General features: G+C 35.9%; 1 protein-coding gene across 1 annotated transcript in view; it reads right to left on the bottom strand.

The window, feature by feature from the left end:
• The window catches only part of LOC144352221 (substance-P receptor-like), a 39654-nt gene extending 29546 nt beyond the window's left edge, over positions 1–10108 (bottom strand). Inside the window, exon 1 of the mRNA XM_078009384.1 lies at positions 9501–10108. Within this exon, the coding sequence (XP_077865510.1) occupies positions 9501–10108 (608 nt within the window). The remainder of the gene's footprint in view (positions 1–9500) is intronic.
• Positions 10109–25039: the final 14931 nt, after the last annotated feature.

Below are 25039 nucleotides of genomic sequence, written 5' to 3'. Positions count from 1 at the left end.
TTTCACATGTATAAAGCCTGTATCACAGAAAGTGTAGACAATTCATACATGTATAAAGCATGTATTACAGAAAGTGTTGACAATTCACAAATGTATAAAGCATGTATCACAGAAAGTGTAGACAATTCACACATGTATAAAGCATGTATTACAGAAAGTGTTTACAATTCACCCATGTATAAAGCATGTATTACTGAACGTATAGACAATTCATACATGAATAAAGCCTGTATTACAGAAAGTGTAGACAATTCACACATGTATAAAGCCTGTATCGAAGAAAGTGTAGACAATTCATACATGTATAAAGCCTGTATCACAGAAAGTGTAGACAATTCAGACATGTATAAAACCTGTATCATAGAAAGTGTAGACAAATCAGACATGTATAAAGCATGTATCACAAAATGTGTATACAATTCAGACATGTATAAAACATGTATCACAGAAAGTGTAGACAATTCAGACATGTATAAAACCTGTATCACAGAAAGTGTAGACACTTCAGACATGTATAAAGCCTGTATCACAGAAAGTGTAGATAATTCACACATATATAAAGCATGTATTACAGAAAGTGTATACAATTCAGACATGTATAAAGAATGTATCACAGAAAGTGTAGACAATTCAGACATGTATAAAGCCTGTATCATAGAAAGTGTATACAAATCAGACATGTATAAAGCATGTATCACAGAAAGTGTAGACAATTCAGACATGTATAAAACCCGTATCACAGATAGTGTAGACAATTCACACATGTATAAGCCTGTATCACAGAAACTGTAGATAATTCACACATATATAAAGCATGTATTACAGAAAGTGTATACAATTCGGACATGTATAAAGCCTGTATCACAGAAAGTGTAGACAATTCAGACATGTATAAAGCCTGTATCACAAAAAGTGTAGACAATTCAGACATGTATAAAGCCTGTATCACAAAAAGTGTAGACAATTCACACATGTATAAAGCCTGTATCACAGAAAGTGTAGACAATTCAGACATGTATACAACCTGTATCACAAAAAGTGTAGACAATTCACACATGTATAAAGCCTGTATCACAGAAAGTGTAGACAATTCAGACATGTATAAAACCTGTATCATAGAAAGTGTAGACAAATCAGACATGTATAAAGCATGTATCACAAAATGTGTATACAATTCAGACATGTATAAAGTATGTATCACAGAAAGTGTAGACAATTCAGACATGTATAAAACCTGTATCACAGAAAGTGTAGACACTTCAGACATGTATAAAGCTTGTATCACAGAAAGTGTAGATAATTCACACATATATAAAGTATGTATTACAGAAAGTGTAGACAATTCAGACATGTATAAAGCATGTATCACAGAAAGTGTAGACAATTCAGACATGTATAAAGCCTGTATCATAGAAAGTGTAGACAAATCAGACATGTATAAAGCATGTATCACAGAAAGTGTAGACAATTCACACATGTATAAAACCCGTATCACAGATAGTGCAGACAATTCACACATGTATAAGCCTGTATCACAGAAAGTGTAGATAATTCACACATATATAAAGCATGTATTACAGAAAGTGTATACAATTCGGACATGTATAAAGCCTGTATCACAGAAAGTGTAGACAATTCAGACATGTATAAAGCATGTATTACAGAAAGTGTTGACAATTTACACATGTATAAAGCATGTATTACAGAAAGTGTAGATAATTCAGACATGTATAAAGCCTGTATCACAGAAAGTTGAGACTATTCACACATGTATAAAGCATGTATTACAGAAAGTGTAGACAATTCACACATGTATAAAACCTGTATCACAGAAAGTGTAGACAAATCAGACATGTATAAAGCATGTATCACAAAAAGTGTAGACAATTCACACATGCATAAAACATGTATTACAGAAAGTGTAGACAATTTACACATGTATAAAGCCTGTATCACAGAAAGTTGAGACTATTCACACATGTATAAAGCAGGTATCACAGAAAGTGTAGACAATTCACACATGCATAAAACATGTATTACAGAAAGTGTAGACAATTTACACATGTATAAAGCCTGTATCACAGAAAGTGTAGACAATTCAGACATGTATAAATCCTGTATCACAAAAAGTGTAGACAATTCACACATGTATAAAGCACGTATTACAGAAAGTGTAGACACTTCACACAAGTATAAAGCCTGTATCATAGATAGTATAGACAATTCACACATGTGTAAAGCCTGTATCACAGAAAGTGTAGACAATTCATACATGTATAAAGCATGTATTACAGAAAGTGTTGACAATTCACAAATGTATAAAGCATGTATCACAGAAAGTGTAGACAATTCACACATGTATAAAGCATGTATTACAGAAAGTGTTTACAATTCACCCATGTATAAAGCATGTATTACTGAACGTATAGACAATTCATACATGAATAAAGCCTGTATTACAGAAAGTGTAGACAATTCACACATGTATAAAGCCTGTATCGAAGAAAGTGTAGACAATTCATACATGTATAAAGCCTGTATCACAGAAAGTGTAGACAATTCAGACATGTATAAAACCTGTATCATAGAAAGTGTAGACAAATCAGACATGTATAAAGCATGTATCACAAAATGTGTATACAATTCAGACATGTATAAAGCATGTATCACAGAAAGTGTAGACAATTCAGACATGTATAAAACCTGTATCACAGAAAGTGTAGACACTTCAGACATGTATAAAGCCTGTATCACAGAAAGTGTAGATAATTCACACATATATAAAGCATGTATTACAGAAAGTGTATACAATTCAGACATGTATAAAGAATGTATCACAGAAAGTGTAGACAATTCAGACATGTATAAAGCCTGTATCATAGAAAGTGTATACAAATCAGACATGTATAAAGCATGTATCACAGAAAGTGTAGACAATTCAGACATGTATAAAACCCGTATCACAGATAGTGTAGACAATTCACACATGTATAAGCCTGTATCACAGAAACTGTAGATAATTCACACATATATAAAGCATGTATTACAGAAAGTGTATACAATTCGGACATGTATAAAGCCTGTATCACAGAAAGTGTAGACAATTCAGACATGTATAAAGCCTGTATCACAAAAAGTGTAGACAATTCAGACATGTATAAAGCCTGTATCACAAAAAGTGTAGACAATTCACACATGTATAAAGCCTGTATCACAGAAAGTGTAGACAATTCAGACATGTATACAACCTGTATCACAAAAAGTGTAGACAATTCACACATGTATAAAGCCTGTATCACAGAAAGTGTAGACAATTCAGACATGTATAAAACCTGTATCATAGAAAGTGTAGACAAATCAGACATGTATAAAGCATGTATCACAAAATGTGTATACAATTCAGACATGTATAAAGTATGTATCACAGAAAGTGTAGACAATTCAGACATGTATAAAACCTGTATCACAGAAAGTGTAGACACTTCAGACATGTATAAAGCTTGTATCACAGAAAGTGTAGATAATTCACACATATATAAAGTATGTATTACAGAAAGTGTAGACAATTCAGACATGTATAAAGCATGTATCACAGAAAGTGTAGACAATTCAGACATGTATAAAGCCTGTATCATAGAAAGTGTAGACAAATCAGACATGTATAAAGCATGTATCACAGAAAGTGTAGACAATTCACACATGTATAAAACCCGTATCACAGATAGTGCAGACAATTCACACATGTATAAGCCTGTATCACAGAAAGTGTAGATAATTCACACATATATAAAGCATGTATTACAGAAAGTGTATACAATTCGGACATGTATAAAGCCTGTATCACAGAAAGTGTAGACAATTCAGACATGTATAAAGCATGTATTACAGAAAGTGTTGACAATTTACACATGTATAAAGCATGTATTACAGAAAGTGTAGATAATTCAGACATGTATAAAGCCTGTATCACAGAAAGTTGAGACTATTCACACATGTATAAAGCATGTATTACAGAAAGTGTAGACAATTCACACATGTATAAAACCTGTATCACAGAAAGTGTAGACAAATCAGACATGTATAAAGCATGTATCACAAAAAGTGTAGACAATTCACACATGCATAAAACATGTATTACAGAAAGTGTAGACAATTTACACATGTATAAAGCCTGTATCACAGAAAGTTGAGACTATTCACACATGTATAAAGCAGGTATCACAGAAAGTGTAGACAATTCACACATGCATAAAACATGTATTACAGAAAGTGTAGACAATTTACACATGTATAAAGCCTGTATCACAGAAAGTGTAGACAATTCAGACATGTATAAATCCTGTATCACAAAAAGTGTAGACAATTCACACATGTATAAAGCACGTATTACAGAAAGTGTAGACACTTCACACAAGTATAAAGCCTGTATCATAGATAGTATAGACAATTCACACATGTGTAAAGCATGTATCACAGAAAGTGTAGACAATTTACACATGTATAAAGCATGTATTACAGAAAGTGTTGACAATTCACACATGTATAAAGCATGTATCACAGAATGTGTAGATAATTCACACATGTATAAAGCATGTATTACAGAAAGTGTAGACAATTCACACATGTATAAAGCCTGTATCACAAAAAGTGTAGACAATTCACACATGTATAAAGCATGTATTACAGAAAGTGTAGACACTTCACACAAGTATAAAGCCTGTATCATAGATAGTATAGACAATTCACACATGTGTAATGCATGTATCACAGAAAGTGTAGACAATTCACACATGTATAAAGCCTGAATCACAGAAAGTGTAGACAATTCATACATGTATAAAGCATGTATTACAGAGAGTGTTGACAATTCACACATGTATAAAGCAGGTATCACAGAAAGTGTAGACAATTCACACATGTATAAAGCATGTATTACAGAAAGTGTAGACAATTCATACATGTATAAAGCATGTATTACAGAAAGTGTTGACAATTCACACAAGTATAAAGCAGGTGTCACAGAAAGTGTAGACAATTCACACATGTATAAAGCATGTATCACAGAAAGTGTAGACAATTCACAAATGCATAAAGCATGTATCACAGAAAGTGTAGACAATGCATACATTTATAAAGCATGTATCACAGAAAGTGTAGACACTTCAGACATGTATAAAGCATGTATCACAGAAATGTAGACACTTCAGACATGTATAAAGCATGTATTACAGAAAGTGTAGACAAGTCATACATGTATAAAGCATGTATCACAGAAAGTGTAGACAATTCATACATGTATAAAGCCTGTATCACAGAAAGTGTAGACAATTCATACATTTATAAAGCCTTATCACAGCAAGTGTAGACAATTCACACATGTATAAAGCATGTATTACAGAAAGTGTTGACAATTCACACATGTATAAAGCATGTATCACAGAAAGTATAGACAATTCATACATGTATAAAGCCTGTTTCACAGAAAGTGTTGGCAATTCATACATGTATTAAGCCTGTATCACAGAAAGTGTAGACAATTCATACATGTAAAAAGCATGTATCACAGAAAGTGTAGACAATTCACACATGTATAAAGCATGTATTACAGAAAGTGCAGACAATTTACACATATGTAAAGCATGTATCATAGAACGTGTAGACAATTCACACATGTATAAAGCATGTATTGCAGAAAGTGTAGACAATTTACACATGTATAAAGCCTGTATCACAGAAAGTGTAGACAATTCACACATGTATAAAGCATGTATTACAGAAAGTGTTGACAATTCACACATGTATAAAGCATGTATTACAGAAAGTGTAGACAATTCATACAAGTAAAAGCATGTATTACAGAAAGTGTAGACAATTCACACATGTATAAAGCCTGTATCACAGAAAGTGTAGACAATTCACACATGTATAAAGCATGTATCACAGAAAGTGTAGACAATTCACACATGTATAAAGCATGTATTACGGAAAATGTAGACAATTTTCACATGTATAAAGCATGTATTACAGAAAGTGTAGACAATTCACACATGTATAAAGCCTGTATCACAGAAAGTATAGACAATTCATACATGTATAAAGCATGTATCACAGAAAGTGTAGACAATTCACACATGTATAAAGCCTGTATCACAGAAAGTGTAGACAATTCATACATGTATTAAGCCTGTATCACAGAAAGTGTAGACAATTCACACATGTATAAAGCCTGTATCACAGAAAGTGTAGACAATTCACACATGTATTAAGCCTGTATCACAGAAAGTGTAGACAATTCATACATGTATAAAGCATGTATCACAGAAAGTGTAGACAATTCACACATGTATAAAGCCTGTATCACAGAAAGTGTAGACAATTCACACATGTATAAAGCCTGTATCACAGAAAGTGTAGACAATTCACACATGTATAAAGCCTGTATCACAGAAAGTGTAGACAATTCACACATGTATTAAGCCTATATCACAGAAAGTGTAGACAATTCATACATGTATAAAGCATGTATCACAGAAAGTGTAGACAATTCACACATGTATTAAGCCTGTATCACAGAAAGTGTAGACAATTCATACATGTATAAAGCATGTATCACAGAAAGTGTAGACAATTCACACATGTATAAAGCCTGTATCACAGAAAGTATAGACAATTCATACATGTATAAAGCCTGTTTCACAGAAAGTGTTGGCAATTCATACATGTATTAAGCCTGTATCACAGAAAGTGTAGACAATTCATACATGTATAAAGCATGTATCACAGAAAGTGTAGACGATTCACACATGTATAAAGCATGTATTACAGAAAGTGTAAACAATTCAGACATGTACAAAACCTGTATCACAGAAAGTTTAGATAATTAGAATTTGGTCATAATCACAGCAAAGAAAACAATTAAAATATGAATGAGGTCATTTTTACCTGCGGACAACTCAAACATGAACAAGGTTAGCAATTTTTTTAATATGGACGATGTATGGAGGTCCGTATCCAAGTAAGTGCTGACCATTAAACATGTATGGAGAAAGTATCTTAACAAGTGTAAACAATTCAATTATTTTTGGAGTATAAAAGAAAGTGTGGATAATTCAACACATATGGAGTCATTATCATAGCCTATGAAGACAATTCAAACATGTATGGAGCCATTACCATATTGTTTTTTTATGCAAACATACATGAAGCCTGTACCACATATATAAGTTTTGACCAATACTTCATGTATGAAGTCAGAGACGCATCATGTGGGACAATTCAAACTTATATTGGGTCAATACCACATATATTGTGTATATATTACATATAACAGTCGTTCCAGGTATGTATCCAGTATCTATTCAAAATCACATAATACTATACATGCCATCACTGTGCCACCATGTCAGTACAATTATCACGTGTACGGAATACGCACTGCGAAATAATTCTACAGAATGATGTGGCGTTAATATTTTCACCTAACAATGTAATATGTTACTTGGATGTATGAACCTATGACATATAATGGCAATTAGACATCTATATATTACATCTATATATTATCGGACTTATTTCTCGACAATAAATAATTGGCCATAATATATATTCTCCAGAGACATGCGTGATAGGAAATCCATAAAGACGATGACTATAGGAAATACATTATACTATGTACTGACGGTTTCAATATCTACCAAGGGAACGCGCAAGTTACATATCCTATTTAGCCACTGCTACAGGAAATTGTATGCTGATTGGTTACTATTAACTTTGCTATGTGAAAAATAAACTGTGTTTATGAATACCGTCGTGGGTAAATTGTTCAAATATTGCATACCCTGACAGCGGAAAAATATCATTGTCCTTAGCGATTTGTCACACATATTCAATATAACAACTTCGTGTGATATTCGTAATGTAGCAATGAAATAAATTCGACTTTGCGTGAATATATGTCATGATAACTTGCTTTGATTTGGATTCACAAAGATAGTTAGGTCAACTCCTTAGAATAAGACACATTACGCCAAAGGGCATAGTTGTGTTACATTTGCAATTATATATACAACACACGCAACTGCATAGGTCTATACTCACAAACTATTAGTACAACGTAAAAATGCCTTCAGTGATTTCTATGTAAATTTTACTCTGCTGCATATCTACAATTCTAGGTAGAACAATGTTTTTTCCGAGAGTAATTATTTTTACCAAGCTTTCAAATTGAATGTGCCTGTTCTTTAAATCCACACACAGCAATTCAACGTTTTGAAGATATGTTCCATATTACCCGTATTATGGAATTACATATATCTCCCGTCTCATTATTACGCGTTAACAGTTATGTTTTCCCACTGGAGTGAAATTTACACAAGTATGGTGAACAAATAAATATTGTACACCTTAATTGGTTTTAAACCAACAAGATGTATACCTAAAGGTTCTCATGATATGTTATTGTATTTAATCTCATAGTGACATCATGTGTGCAAATCGCGTGAATGAAGTTCGTCACATGTGGCCTTGAAAACGACATTCATTCGAGAGATCCGCGAAGCATACTTTAGAAGTTCATGTGTGAATCATTCTATTCATTCTATTGACTATAAGTAGAGGAATTCACCAGACAATGTATGATAACGTTTCCACTTCATCTCACGTATGTTGTTAAACTACATCTGCACGTATGACATATTCACAGCTATCATTCATCGGTGACAATTTATAATTGCATTTTTGTTCTTATAGTGATTTAAATATTCCCATATGGTTTAAGTAGGGTACCTCGATGCGACAAACATGTATAGATGATGGCTAAATGGACAACTTGCAGCAAATATTACCCTCAGCTTTTAGTTGTATGAAAATTAGATGTATACGCAAACTATGTATTTGATTTACACTTTGCAATTATGGAATATGAACAAAGAAAATACCAAGCATGTTAAACGTATTGCAGTGTTAATTTTCGTTTTTATTTTGATAAAGAATATCGTAATTTTTCGAATGTAATGTGAATTATATAGTTATATTGTAATATACTTATAATAGTGTTTATAGCTGATAGGTTTTCATCAGATGCAATTATCAATATTATTAGCCGCGAGTACCTTAATTGTGAGGGTTACAAATATTGTAAATTAACCGCCTTGGACGTGGTAATTATTTCAAACAAATGTATTTCCTCGAATATGCGAAAACGTAACGATAACTGCATTACAACTATTTCCCTAAAACTCCGAATTGTTTGTAATGAATTCTTCTTTTTCGAATGAACATTATGTTGGTGTCTGCATATCTGCAAAAAAAGACGTCTTTCGGCAAATACAAATTAATTTTTGTGTAGTAAATCACTTGCCCAAAATTGTTCTTTTTAGTGGGTCACACGATGAAGAAATTACACAGCGTGTATTGTGCTTGTGTGTCTGTATAATTTTTTGTGAATTTAGGAATTTACTCTGAATCGTATGCAAAAAATTGGATGAATAACAATTACTTACCAAAAATCATAGTCTTTGTAAACACCATCGGGCCAGTGGAGATAACAAATTGTACGATTCCCATCAGGACAGGTAAACGTGTGAGTATTGGCATAAATACCAAGAGGCAAGAGAATAAGAATTGCCACTGCCCATACGATAACTATAATTACAGATGATTCAAGTTTTGTCATTCGTGGACGCATTGGGTGTATTATGGCAATGTAACGATCGATGCTGATAGCCGCAAGAGTGAAAATACTTGCCGAAACCGTTAGCGGACCGACAAACTGTGAAATCTTGCAGTAGGCATGTCCGAAGTACCATTGGTTGGTGACCATATAAGAGAACTGAAATGGTGTATAGAATACAACTATCAAGGTGTCGGCAAAAGCCAAGTTGACGAGAAAGTAGTTTGTGACAGTTCGCATCTCTCGATGTGCCAAGACAATCCACATAACTATACAGTTGCCTCCTGCCGCCACTACAATTGCACAACCATAGATAACTGCCCAAATGAACATTACGTGCGGTGTTTGCAGAAAACGGTCGGCAATGCATTTTTCAACATCGGGTGCAGCATTATTGGCGAAATTGCCGATGTTTGTATCATCGCTCACGGTAGGCATGGTGAAAATATCGGTAGTGACTAAACTAATGTTCGACGCAGTGTTTGTTAACAACATTGTAGTCTTGACAGTGAATGTGACTGGTCCCAGTTGTGTACATACTATATAAACGAACGATGGAGCATAATATTCACCTAGACCGTGAATGAACCTTAGACTGTAATGCTGTTAACATATCTATTTAAAATTAAAGCACTACAGACCCCCTAGTTTACCGTGAATTGTTCACTGCCTGCACCATATGTTAATTTTAAAATCAACTACACGACAGTGTTCGTCATGAGCGTGTTTTGTTTCGTGCAATTAAATTTATTGATAACGTATCCGATGCATGATTGCTTTCCTACTCTGCATATATCAGTGTCTGTCCATTGATATACTATGATTCAAGTTGTCATTCTTTTCTCACCAATATTTGTATGCTGTGTTAAATATGTAACCACACTTAGCTGTTTACAATAACTCCACTGCCACGGGCAGGATCATGTGAGTCTGTGTGTAATGAAATAATACATAAGTCCATGACTACTTCAATTATTTTAAAAGGCTGTCAGTATATAGTTCCCCTTGAACAGGAAATGTTATTTTAGTTTGGTCTACTCTGAATGTGAACATGACTTGATAGACCCAATGTGGCTATTGTAGGGTAGGCAGGTAATTATTGATCTTTGTAAACAAATCTTCACCAACTTAGTACAAATACATACATAAATTGTCTTCAATATATACAAGTAATATAAATTAACGATGTTTAAAAGACTAAATGGGTACACAGGTTGTCCACTTGGATGCTTCCTCAACATTAAAAGCTTGTCTGTGCCCCTTTCACCTTTACTATTTCTTTAAATAGATATCGAAATCGTTTATATTCTTAAACCTGTGCATGTATTTAAAAAACTAAATATACTATTAATAGCCAAATGTTTATTTTCAGTCTAAATAAATGAAAATAAATAAATATTTATTCATTTCGCAGCTACACGTTCAAATATCTTGCACATTTATTTCCACATATTTGAAATAAACTGAGTTGAATTCGCTTCTAAGAATTATTCAGCGTGCTGGGATTTAATTTGTACTCCAAAGTCGACAATATTTTCACTAATCTATGCCTTGATATAGGTAATAATACACTTAGTAACCCTCATTCGGGTTGTCGTTGAAATACTCCATGCCATGTGTCATCTCAAATAACATATTTAGCATGCCATACTGAAGCAACCCACTGTGGATTAGGAAACATGTGTTTCATTTCATAAAATAATTGAATATACGGGACAGCGTCCATCCCATTTAAAAGGTAATTACTTGTGAATATACGTAGAGCTATCAAACGCGATTCCAAAGATATATTAAATACGCATTGACCTTGTGTCACAAATTTGCCGATTGCGCGCATGACAACAGTCTCAATAGATGGTGTTCAATGTTTACAGATTATGTGGTGATTATTTGATGCGATTCATTTATATGTAGGTATTATTCAGTAATCACCAATAACTATTCGAAATACCCACACGTTTCGGGAATATGCAAGGGAACAAGAGTCTTTGTCCTAAGTGTCCTAAGTATTTAGCTATTAATACATAATTACTTAGGATAACCATTAACAAAATATTGTACAAATATCGATTCTAGTTGCTTCGATATATTAATCGCATACATTGGTATGTTAATAACACATACCTATTATTAATCTAATCGCACAAACAAGCACGAAGTAGATGCAAGACTAATATGATTTAAAGTTAATTATTACAATATAACGTTTTCGTCGCTACAATCTGGGACTGAATACAAACAACTTTGGTATAGCTGTGATATAGATTAATCAACAACAATAATCTGTGTTTGCGTGACCAGTAGACCAACTTGAATGATAAGAAAACACACACAGCTACAATTTCAGCTGGCGCGGTAATGGGAAGTGGTATACTATACTAAGTTGCGTGCGCAGTAGCATACACTCGAACATAACTCTAACTAGCGTGGCGAGTAGGTCAAAACCATACTGCCATACGCGCTTATTAGAAGACATATAGGCATAATATTGTGATCGCACAGTTATATTGTCTTCGTGTAGTGAATATATTCTCGTTGCCAGCGTTAACCGTCTTTTAATTTAACAGGGTACGACCATAGCGATATTAATCACACATAACAGCATAATAATATGTTTGGCTATCATCAATGTCCTTCGAATATGTTATTAATTTCACTCAACGATTAGTAGCTGAACCCTATTAGATAACTGACAATCACTTGCTTGTTATTTTCTCAGCCATTTTAGCAGCCTATGCGTATATGGTGTCATTCCTAATTTAAACGCAGCATCGTACAGGCAACGACACTATTACTACTTAGTACAATGCAATGTGCATGCTATACCCAATTATATTAGGCGAGATAACTTACGAAACAGTTGTTTTTATTCAAGGTTGTACTATGTCTTCGATCATGTTGAATTTGCCTGTATACCATGGAGATGTGCACTGGACACCAAGTATGCACTCCAGGTATTAATAACAATTGCTCACGACCGAATAAGCCAATAGGTGATCAAAACTGACAGCACAGTTCATTAATTAAATGTTAATGTATTGACCGTGGGGACCTGTATGCAGAACATATGGCTATATTTTTGTTCATACATCGATGGTTTTTTTTAATAAGCTTACTAATATGCGGTAATGAAAACCAAATATAATGTTGACAGAAAGATCGATATGATATTTTTTATTCAAGACAAATTAACTTGAAATGTGTCAAATTAGATGAAAATATCGAAATAGTAAAAAAGCATCCCCTCTCCCGGGTTGAGCAGAGTTTGAGCATATCCCATTGAAACGGTAACTCAGGATCACAACCATCATGAACTTCGACCAAAAGCTTCCTGCATAAAATGAAGCAGAATATTGTTCAGGAGAGGAGCATATAGCTTAATAAATATAATTTAATTACTGTATCTTTCATTTGCTGTGTTCTTGTTCAATTTAAATTTCAACGGACAAATATCATATTGTGAAGGTATGAACTTGTCATTGTGATATTGTAGATACGTGGAATAAACCGTGCTGGTTAAGGCCATGAAAAGGCGCATTTGGTTATTACGTGTTCGTATACTTTTATCACCATAGAAACGAAAACTCCCCGCATTATGTGTATAAAGCCCTGGAAAACAGTCAGTTAGTTCTATTGGACTGGAGAGCAACGAAGCGTTAGTATATTTGATTTGTGTAATTAATTTTACACCAAGGGTACGGGCAAAGGGTAAATAGACATTTTTCATGTGTTCGGTTTAGGCTTTACAGCGGGATTTAATAGTTACAGAGATGGTAAAAACACGTTATTGCTCGAACACTTTAGGCGTGAATGGAACCCAATCTGTTAAGAGGTCTTGGTTCCAAACATAGGATTAAATTTAGTCAATTACGCTGGCGCAGTTATACTGAATTACTGCCCAGAGCTTTGGCCAATATGCTCATTTCCTTTTCACTTTAATTGAATGCGATGTAGAAGAATAAAGAAAACATTTAGAACATGATCCACCCACTACTGCTGTTAATGATCTTTCTAATCTATTTATTCAAATTCAGGAACCACATTATTGTTTTCAACATTCATACATCAATGCTGGAGATGTAATATGCCAGTACACACTTGAAAGCAAATTCAATTCCAGGTTGTATCATGATGTATCCTTGTTAAATAAGTCGGCGGGAATCTCGTCGTGGCTCTACTCGTTTTACGATGTTGCAACAACGTTATCATGGTGTTGTCCATGCATGGAACGAGACTGATATGCTAATATCCGAAATTTCTTTGTCAGCATGCAAAAAAGACAGATAATTTATATGATGAAGCGTATTCATTAAAATAGAAAGCTGTTCTACGCCGCACACTGACGACATACTGCATGGTAATCATGTATATGAAAAGCCATTATGCTGTTTTTTCAAGTTCGCCAGTAATTTGTATATAAACTACGTTATTTTGCAGGTAATCCCATGGCTTACCACAGATTAAATTGATATTCTCACCATTTACCAGGATTTCATTCTTCGTACTTTTTGTCCCTTTTATCAGTGCATCACCGTAAAAATCGGATCAACGTTCATGAAAAAATGTCTCTTGTTTAAATGTCGTTTCCGCTGTCATTTATTGTTATGAACCACACATTTTGTGATATTAAGACGGCATACTTGATATGCACTTATGTGTTCTATATATTTATAAACTCTTCGCATGAGTTCTAATGTGTGGATTTCTTTGTGAATCGCTATTCGAATAGAGATAATCTATGCGTCACTGTGAATGTGCTAATGCGATTTGATGGTTTGACGTTTTGTTTGACTAAGTATAGTGTATTTTAAAAATACACTCTTAAGATAAAAAGCGCGATAAAATTACTTGTCCCGGTTTGTTCACAATCTGATTATTAAATGATATAATTGTGCTTTAGTTATTTCTTGTAAAATTTGACTGTAAATTGTTTCTGAAGATAAGCTCACTTGCTTTCACTATACCTTTCTATAAACGACACAGTTACCGTTCATGTTTGAATTATGAAAGTATCTTGAAAGTGTAAATATTTTTATCAAAACTGATTACATTTTTGACTATATGTATGGTTGATATACTCAATATCGAAAGCACGAAATTATGTATGAAAGCTAGATTACATATTGGTATGCCATTCATTCATTCACATTCGATTGTTCATTCATTGGCGACATATATAGACGTGATTGTATTTTGACATTATATTTCATTGCGCATTTATTATAAATATCAAAATACGATGACATATTGTTACTGAATCAAAATACTATTGTTTAATTGTTCAGATGGACATTGTAAAGTATTGGTGAAACAAAGAACAGATTAAGGAACGTATTGAAGAGTGTCGGTCTTTATAAATTTCATTAGATGATAATTAAGAATTATAACACGATTATTTTTTGAAAATATGTAATATATAGGATTATTCAGAATTGTATTAATTGATTTCGTTTATTGTGAAATAGGAATGTTTTGATTAGTTTTACCTTTCAGCGTATTGATAAGCTAGTGACAACATTATATTCATATACTCATGTTGTGAGATACGTCGTCAGTACATAATGTCAACACATTGCCACATTTATCGTAAAGTATGTTTTTTGTAGTGTAGACAAAGATAAAAACAAGCGCGAAAAAAAACGTCCTCGTCCGTTTACAAGCTGATTATCAATTGTATTTTAGTAATTTCTATATGGTAGTGTAGAGTACAAGTGAATGATAGTGTAGAGTGCTAGTGAATGGTAGTGTAGAGTGCTAGGTTTGGTAGTGTAGAGTGCTAGTTAATGATAGTGCAGAGTGCTAGGAATGTTAGTGTAGAGTGCTGGGAATAGTTGTGTACAGTGCTAGTGAATGGTAGTGTAGAGTGCTAGGGATGGTAGTGTAGAATGCTAGTGAATGAGAGTGTAGAGTGGTAGTGAATAGTAGTGTAGAGTGCTAGTCAATGGTAGTGTAGAGTGCTAGTCAGTGGTAGTGTAGAGAGCTAGTGAATGGTAGTATAGAGTGCTTGAGATGGTAGTGTAGAGTGCCAGTGAATCGTAGTGTAGAGTGCTAGAGATGGTAGTGTAGAGTGCTAGTGAATGATAATGTAGAGTGGCAGTGAATAGCAGTGTAGAGTGCTAGGGAATAGTATTGTAGAGAGCTAGGGATGGTAGTGTAGAGTGCTAGGGAATAGTAGTACAGCGTGCTAGTGAATGGTAGTGTAGAGTGCAAGAGGTGGTAGTGTAGGGTGCTAGTGAATGATAGTGCAGAGTGCTAGGAATGTTAGTGTAGAGTGCTGGGGAATAGTAGTGTAGAGTGGCAGTGAATAGTAGTGTAGTGTGACAGTGAATAGTAGTGTAGTGTGACAGTGAATAGTACTGTAGAGTGGCAGATAATAGTAGTGCAGAGTGGCAGTGAATAGTAGTGTAGAGTAGCAGTGAATAGTAGTGTAGAGTGGCAGTGAATAGTAGTGTAGGGTGGCAGTGAACAGTAGTGTAAATTGGCAGTGGATAGTAGTGTAGAGTAGCAGTGAATAGTAGTGTAGAGTGGCAGTGAATAGTAGTGTAGAGTGGCAGTGAATAGTAGTGTAGGGTTGCAGTGAACAGTAGTGTAGATTGGCAGTGGATAGTAGTGTAGGGTGGCAGTGAATAGTACTATAGGGTTGCAGTGAACAGAGTGTAGAGTGGCAGTGAATAGTAGTGTAGGGTGGCAGTGAACAGTAGTGTAGATTGGCAGTGGATAGTAGTGTAGAGTAGCAGTGAATAGTAGTGTAGAGTAGCAGTGAATAGTAGTGTAGAGTGGCAGTGAATAGTAGTGTAGGGTTGCAGTGAACAGTAGTGTAGATTGGCAGTGGATAGTAGTGTAGGGTGGCAGTGAATAGTACTATAGGGTTGCAGTGAACAGAGTGTAGAGTGGCAGTGAATAGTAGTGTAGGGTGGCAGTGAATAGTAGTGTAGAGTGGCAGTGAATATCAGTGTAGGGTTGCAGTGAACAGTAGTGTAGATTGGCAGTGAATAGTAGTGTAGGGTGGCAGTGAATAGTAGTGTAGAATGGCAGTGAATAGTTGTGTAGAGTAGCAGTGAATAGTAGTGTAGAGTGGCAGTGAATAGTAGTGTAGGGTTGCAGTGAACAGTAGTGTAGATTGGCAGTGGATAGTAGTGTAGGGTGGCAGTGAATAGTACTATAGGGTTGCAGTGAACAGAGTGTAGAGTGGCAGTGAATAGTAGTGTAGGGTGGCAGTGAATAGTAGTGTAGAGTGGCAGTGAATATCAGTGTAGGGTTGCAGTGAACAGTAGTGTAGATTGGCAGTGAATAGTAGTGTAGGGTGGCAGTGAATAGTAGTGTAGATTGGCAGTGAATAGTAGTGTAGAGTAGCAGTCAATAGTAGTGCAGAATGGCAGTGAATAGTAGTGTAGAGTAACAGTGAATAGTAGTGTAGAATGGCAGTGAACAGTAGTGTAGAATGGCAGTGAATAGTAGTGTAGAATGGCAGTGAATATTAGTGTAGAATGGCAGTGAATAGTAGTGTAGAATGGCAGTGAATAGTAGTGTAGAGTGGCAGGGAGTAGTAGTGTAGAATGTCAGTGAACAGTAGTGAAGAATGGTAGTGAATAGTAGTGTAGGTGGCAGTGAATAGTAGTGTAGAATGGCAGTGAATAGTAGTGTAGAGTGGCAGTGAATAGTAGTGTAGAATGGCAGAAAATAGTAGTGTAAAATGGCAGTGAATAGTAGTGTAGCATGGCAGTGAACAGTAGTGTAGAATGGCAGTGAATAGTAGTGTAGAATGGCAGTGAATAGTAGTCTAGAATGCCAATGAGTAGTAGTGCAGAGTAGAAGTGAATAGTAGTGTAGAATGGCAGTGAATAGTAGTGTAGAATTGCAGTGAATATTAGTGTAGAATGGCGGTGAATAGTAGTGTAGAATGGCAGTGAATAGTAGTGTAGAGTGGCAGTGAGTAGTAGTGTAGAATGTCCGTGAACAGTAGTGTAGAATGGCAGTGAATAGTAGTGTAGAATGGCAGTTAATAGTAGTGTAGAGTAGCAGTGAATAGTTGTGTAGAATGGCAGAAAATAGTAGTGTAGAATGGCAATGAATAGTAGCGTAGAATGGCAGTAAATAGTAGTGTAGAATGGTAGTGAACAGTAGTGTAGAATGGCAGTGAACAGTAGTGTAGAATGGCATTGAATAGTAGTGTAGAATGGCAGTGAATAGTAGTCTAGAATGTCAATGAGTAGTAGTGTAGAGTAGAAGTGAATAGTAGTGTAGAATGGCAGTGAATAGCAGTGTAGAGTGACAGAGAATGCTAGTGTAGAATGGCGGTAAATAGTAGTGTAGAATGGCAGTGAATAGTAGTGTAGAATGGCAGAAAATAGTAGTGAAGAATGGCAGTGAATAGTAGTGTAGAATGGCAGTGAATAGTAGTGTAGAATGGCAGTTAATAGTAGTGTAGAATGGCAATGAATAGTAGCGTAGAATGGCAGTAAATAGTAGTGTAGAATGGTAGTGAACAGTAGTGTAGAATGGCAGTGAACAGTAGTGTAGAATGGCATTGAATAGTAGTGTAGAATGGCAGTGAATAGTAGTCTAGAATGTCAATGAGTAGTAGTGTAGAGTAGAAGTGAATAGTAGTGTAGAATGGCAGTGAATAGCAGTGTAGAGTGACAGAGAATGCTAGTGTAGAATGGCGGTAAATAGTAGTGTAGAATGGCAGTGAATAGTAGTGTAGAATGTCAGAAAATAGTAGTGAAGAATGGCAGTGAATAGTAGTGTAGAATGGCAGTGAATAGTAGTGTAGAGTAGCAGTGAATAGTTGTGTAGAATGGCAGTAAATAGTAGTGAAGAATGGCAGAGAATAGTAGTGTAGAATGGCAGTGAATAGTAGTGTAGAATGGCAGTGAATAGTAGTGTAGAATGGCAGTAAATAGTAGTGTAGAGTGGCAGTGAATAGTTGTGTAGAATGACAGTAAATAGTAGTGAAGAATGGCAGTGAATAGTAGTGTAGAGTGGCAGAGAATGCTAGTGTAGAATGGCAGTGAATAGTAGTGCAGAGTGGCAGTGAATAGTAGTGTTGAGTGGCAGTGAATAGTAGTGTAGAATGGCAGTGAACAGTAGTGTAGAGTGCTTGTGAATAGTAGTGTGGATTGGCCGTAAATAGTAGTGTAGGGTGGCAGTGAATAGTAGTGACGAATGGCAGTGAATAGTAGTGTAGAGTGGCAGTGAATAGTAGTGTTGAGTGGCAGTGAATAGTAGTGCAGAATGGCTGTGAATAGTAGTGTAGTATGGCAGTGAATAGTAATGTCGAATGGCAGTGAATAGTAATGTCGAATGGCAGTGAATAGTAATGTAGAGTAGCAGTGAATAGTAGTGCAGAGTGGCAGTGAATAGTAGTGTAGAATGGCAGTAAATAGTAGTGTAGCATGGCTGTGAGCAGTAGTGTAGAACGGTAGTCATTAGTAGTGTAGAATGGCAGTGAATAGTAGTGTAGAATGGCAGTCAATAGTAGTGAAGAGTGGCAGTGAATAGTTGTGTAGAATGGTAGTAAATAGTAGTGAAGAATGGCAGTGAATAGTAGTGTAGAATGGCAGTGAATAGTAGTGTAGAATCGCAGTGAATAGTAGTGTAGAATGGCAGTGAATAGTTGTGTGGAATGGCAGTGTATAAAAGTGTAGAATGGCAGTGAATAGTAGTGTAGAATGGCAGTAAATAGTTGTGTAGAGTGGCATTGAATAGTTGTGTAGAATGGCAGTAAATAGTAGTGTAGAATGGCAGTGAACTGTAGAGTAGAATGGCAGTGAATAGTAGTGTAGAATGGCAGTGAATAGTAGTGTACAATGGCAGTGAATAGTAGTGTAGAATTGCAGTGAACAGTAGTGTAGAATGGCAGTGAATAGTTGTGTAGAATGGCAGTGAATAGTAGTGTAGAATGGCAGTGAATAGTAGTGTAGAATGGTAGTGAAGAGTAGTGTAATGTGGCATTGAATAGTAGTGTAAAGTGACATTGAATAGTAGTGTAGAATGACAGTGAATAGTAGTGTAGAATGGCAGTGAACAGTAGTGTAGAATGGCAGTGAATATTAGTGTAGAATGGCAGTGAATAGTAGTCTAGAATGTCAATGAGTAGTAGTGTAGAGTAGAAGTGAATAGTAGTGTAGAATGGCAGTGAATAGTAGTGTAGAGTGGCAGACAATGCTAGTGTAGAATGGCAGTGAATAGTAGTGTAGAATGGCAGTGAATAGTAGTGTAGAATGGCAGTAAATAGTAGTGAAGAATGGCAGTGAATAGTAGTGTAGAATGACAGTGAATAGTAGTGTAGAATGGCAGTGAATAGTAGTGCAGAGAGGCAGTGAATAGTTGTGTTGAGTGGCAGTGAATAGTAGTGTAAAATGGCAGTGACCAGTAGTGTAGAGTGCTTGTGAATAGTAGTGTGGAGTGGCCGTAAATAGTAGTGTAGAATGGCAGTAAATAGTAGTGTAGCATGGCTGTGAGCAGTAGTGTATAACGGCAGTCATTAGTAGTGTAGAATGGCAGTGAATAGTAGTGTAGAATGGCAGTCAATAGTAGTGTAGAATGGCAGTAAATATTTGTGTAGAGTGGCTGTGTATAGTTGTGTAGAATGGCAGTAAATAGTAGTGTAGAATGGCAGAAAATAGTAGTGAAGAATGGCAGTGAATAGTAGTGTAGAATGGCAGTGAATAGTAGTGTATAATGGCAGTTAATAGTAGTGTAGAGTAGCAGTGAATAGTTGTGTAGAATGGCAGTAAATAGTAGTGAAGAATGGCAGAGAATAGTAGTGTAGAATGGCAGTGAATAGTAGTGTAGAATGGCAGTAAATAGTAGTGTAGAGTGGCAGTGAATAGTTGTGTAGAATGACAGTAAATAGTAGTGAAGAATGGCAGTGAATAGTAGTGTAGAGTGGCAGAGAATGCTAGTGTAGAATGGCAGTGAATAGTAGTGCAGAGTGGCAGTGAATAGTAGTGTTGAGTGGCAGTGAATAGTAGTGTAGAATGGCAGTGAACAGTAGTGTAGAGTGCTTGTGAATAGTAGTGTGGATTGGCCGTAAATAGTAGTGTAGGGTGGCAGTGAATAGTAGTGACGAATGGCAGTGAATAGTAGTGTAGAGTGGCAGTGAATAGTAGTGTTGAGTGGCAGTGAATAGTAGTGCAGAATGGCTGTGAATAGTAGTGTAGTATGGCAGTGAATAGTAATGTCGAATGGCAGTGAATAGTAATGTCGAATGGCAGTGAATAGTAATGTAGAGTAGCAGTGAATAGTAGTGCAGAGTGGCAGTGAATAGTAGTGTAGAATGGCAGTAAATAGTAGTGTAGCATGGCTGTGAGCAGTAGTGTAGAACGGTAGTCATTAGTAGTGTAGAATGGCAGTGAATAGTAGTGTAGAATGGCAGTCAATAGTAGTGAAGAGTGGCAGTGAATAGTTGTGTAGAATGGTAGTAAATAGTAGTGAAGAATGGCAGTGAATAGTAGTGTAGAATGGCAGTGAATAGTAGTGTAGAATCGCAGTGAATAGTAGTGTAGAATGGCAGTGAATAGTTGTGTGGAATGGCAGTGTATAAAAGTGTAGAATGGCAGTGAATAGTAGTGTAGAATGGCAGTAAATAGTTGTGTAGAGTGGCATTGAATAGTTGTGTAGAATGGCAGTAAATAGTAGTGTAGAATGGCAGTGAACTGTAGAGTAGAATGGCAGTGAATAGTAGTGTAGAATGGCAGTGAATAGTAGTGTACAATGGCAGTGAATAGTAGTGTAGAATTGCAGTGAACAGTAGTGTAGAATGGCAGTGAATAGTTGTGTAGAATGGCAGTGAATAGTAGTGTAGAATGGCAGTGAATAGTAGTGTAGAATGGTAGTGAAGAGTAGTGTAATGTGGCATTGAATAGTAGTGTAAAGTGACATTGAATAGTAGTGTAGAATGACAGTGAATAGTAGTGTAGAATGGCAGTGAACAGTAGTGTAGAATGGCAGTGAATATTAGTGTAGAATGGCAGTGAATAGTAGTCTAGAATGTCAATGAGTAGTAGTGTAGAGTAGAAGTGAATAGTAGTGTAGAATGGCAGTGAATAGTAGTGTAGAGTGGCAGACAATGCTAGTGTAGAATGGCAGTGAATAGTAGTGTAGAATGGCAGTGAATAGTAGTGTAGAATGGCAGTAAATAGTAGTGAAGAATGGCAGTGAATAGTAGTGTAGAATGACAGTGAATAGTAGTGTAGAATGGCAGTGAATAGTAGTGCAGAGAGGCAGTGAATAGTTGTGTTGAGTGGCAGTGAATAGTAGTGTAAAATGGCAGTGACCAGTAGTGTAGAGTGCTTGTGAATAGTAGTGTGGAGTGGCCGTAAATAGTAGTGTAGAATGGCAGTAAATAGTAGTGTAGAATGGTAGTGAAGAGTAGTGTAATGTGGCATTGAATAGTAGTGTAAAGTGACATTGAATAGTAGTGTAGAATGACAGTGAATAGTAGTGTAGAATGGCAGTGAACAGTAGTGTAGAATGGCAGTGAATATTAGTGTAGAATGGCAGTGAATAGTAGTCTAGAATGTCAATGAGTAGTAGTGTAGAGTAGAAGTGAATAGTAGTGTAGAATGGCAGTGAATAGTAGTGTAGAGTGGCAGACAATGCTAGTGTAGAATGGCAGTGAATAGTAGTGTAGAATGGCAGTAAATAGTAGTGAAGAATGGCAGTGAATAGTAGTGTAGAATGACAGTGAATAGTAGTGTAGAATGGCAGTGAATAGTAGTGCAGAGAGGCAGTGAATAGTTGTGTTGAGTGGCAGTGAATAGTAGTGTAGAATGGCAGTAAATAGTAGTGAAGAATGGCAGTGAATAGTAGTGTAGAATGGCAGTGAATAGTAATGTAGAGTGGCAGTGAATAGTTGTGTAGAATGGCAGTAAATAGTAGTGAAGAATGGCAGTGAATAGTAGTGTAGAGTGGCAGAGAATGCAAGTGTAGAATGGCAGTGAATAGTAGTGCAGAGAGGCAGTGAATAGTTGTGTTGAGTGGCAGTGAATAGTAGTGTAAAATGGCAGTGACCAGTAGTGTAGAGTGCTTGTGAATAGTAGTGTGGAGTGGCCGTAAATAGTAGTGTAGAATGGCAGTAAATAGTAGTGTAGCATGGCTGTGAGCAGTAGTGTAGAACGGCAGTCATTAGTAGTGTAGAATGGCAGTGAATATTAGTGTAGAATGGCAGTCAATAGTAGTGAAGAGTGGCAGTGAATAGTTGTGTAGAATGGTAGTAAATAGTAGTGAAGAATGGCAGTGAATATTAGTGTAGAATGACAGAGAATAGTAGTGAAGAATGGCAGTGAATAGTAGTGTAGAATGGCAGTAAATATTTGTGTAGAGTGGCAGTAAATAGTAGAGAATTATGGCAGTGAATAGTAGTGTAGAATGACAGTAAATAGTAGTGTAGAATGGCAGTGAATAGTAGTGTAGAATGGCAGTCAATAGTAGTGAAGAGTGGCAGAGAATAGTTGTGTAGAATGGCAGTAAATAGTAGTGAAGTATGGCAGTGAATAGTAGTGTAGAATGGCAGTGAATAGTAGTGTAGAATGGCAGTGAATAGTAGTGTAGAATCGCAGTGAATAGTAGTGTAGAATGGCAGTGAATAGTTGTGTGGAATGGCAGTGTATAAAAGTGTAGAATGGCAGTGAATAGTAGTGTAGAATGGCAGTAAATAGTTGTGTAGAGTGGTATTGAATAGTTGTGTAGAATGGCAGTAAATAGTAGTGAAGAATGGCAGTGAATAGTAGTGTAGAATGGCAGTGAATAGTAGTGTAGAATGGCAGTGAACTGTAGAGTAGAATGGCAGTGAATAGTAGTGTAGAATGGCAGTGAATAGTAGTGTACAATGGCAGTGAATAGTAGTGTAGAATTGCAGTGAACAGTAGTGTAGAATGGCAGTGAATAGTTGTGTAGAATGGCAGTGAATAGTAGTGTAGAATGGCAGTGAATAGTAGTGTAGAATGGTAGTGAAGAGTAGTGTAATGTGGCATTGAATAGTAGTGTAAAGTGACATTGAATAGTAGTGTAGAATGAAAGTGAATAGTAGTGTAGAATGGCAGTGAACAGTAGTGTAGAATGGCAGTGAATAGTAGTGTAGAATGGCAGTGAATAGTAGTCTAGAATGTCATTGAGTAGTAGTGTAGAGTAGAAGTGAATAGTAGTGTAGAATGGCAGTGAATAGTAGTGTAGAGTGGCAGTGAATAGTTGTGTAGAATGGTAGTGAATGCTAGTGTAGAATGGCAGTGAATAGTAGTGTAGAATGACAGTGAATAGTAGTGTAGAATGGCAGTGAATAGTAGAGAATTATGGCAGTGAATAGTAGTGTAGAATGGCAGTAAATAGTAGAGAATTATGGCAGTGAATAGTAGTGTAGAATGGCAGTGAATAGTAGTGTAGAATGGCAGTCAATAGTAGTGAAGAGTGGCAGAGAATAGTTGTGTAGAATGGCAGTAAATAGTAGTGAAGTATGGCAGTGAATAGTAGTGTAGAATGGCAGTGAATAGTAGTGTAGAATGGCAGTGAATAGTAGTGTAGAATCGCAGTGAATAGTAGTGTAGAATGGCAGTGAATAGTTGTGTGGAATGGCAGTGTATAAAAGTGTAGAATGGCAGTGAATAGTAGTGTAGAATGGCAGTAAATAGTTGTGTAGAGTGGTATTGAATAGTTGTGTAGAATGGCAGTAAATAGTAGTGAAGAATGGCAGTGAATAGTAGTGTAGAATGGCAGTGAATAGTAGTGTAGAATGGCAGTGAACTGTAGAGTAGAATGGCAGTGAATAGTAGTGTAGAATGGCAGTGAATAGTAGTGTACAATGGCAGTGAATAGTAGTGTAGAATTGCAGTGAACAGTAGTGTAGAATGGCAGTGAATAGTTGTGTAGAATGGCAGTGAATAGTAGTGTAGAATGGCAGTGAATAGTAGTGTAGAATGGTAGTGAAGAGTAGTGTAATGTGGCATTGAATAGTAGTGTAAAGTGACATTGAATAGTAGTGTAGAATGAAAGTGAATAGTAGTGTAGAATGGCAGTGAACAGTAGTGTAGAATGGCAGTGAATAGTAGTGTAGAATGGCAGTGAATAGTAGTCTAGAATGTCATTGAGTAGTAGTGTAGAGTAGAAGTGAATAGTAGTGTAGAATGGCAGTGAATAGTAGTGTAGAGTGGCAGAGAATGCTAGTGTAGAATGGCAGTGAATAGTAGTGTAGAATGGCAGTGAATAGTAGTGTAGAATGGCAGTAAATAGTAGTGAAGAATGGCAGTGAATAGTAGTGTAGAATGACAGTGAATAGTAGTGTAGAATGGCAGTTAATAGTAGTGTAGAGTGGCAGTGAATAGTTGTGTAGAATGGCAGTGAATAGTAGTGTAGAATGGCAGTAAATAGTAG

The sequence above is a fragment of the Saccoglossus kowalevskii genome, chromosome 19 (genome assembly GCF_978046115.1).
Source record: "Saccoglossus kowalevskii chromosome 19, keSacKowa6.1, whole genome shotgun sequence".
Classification (NCBI taxonomy): Eukaryota; Metazoa; Hemichordata; class Enteropneusta; family Harrimaniidae; genus Saccoglossus; species Saccoglossus kowalevskii.
Note: the sequence above shows the minus strand (reverse complement) of the source record. Positions and strands in the feature narration are given on the sequence as shown.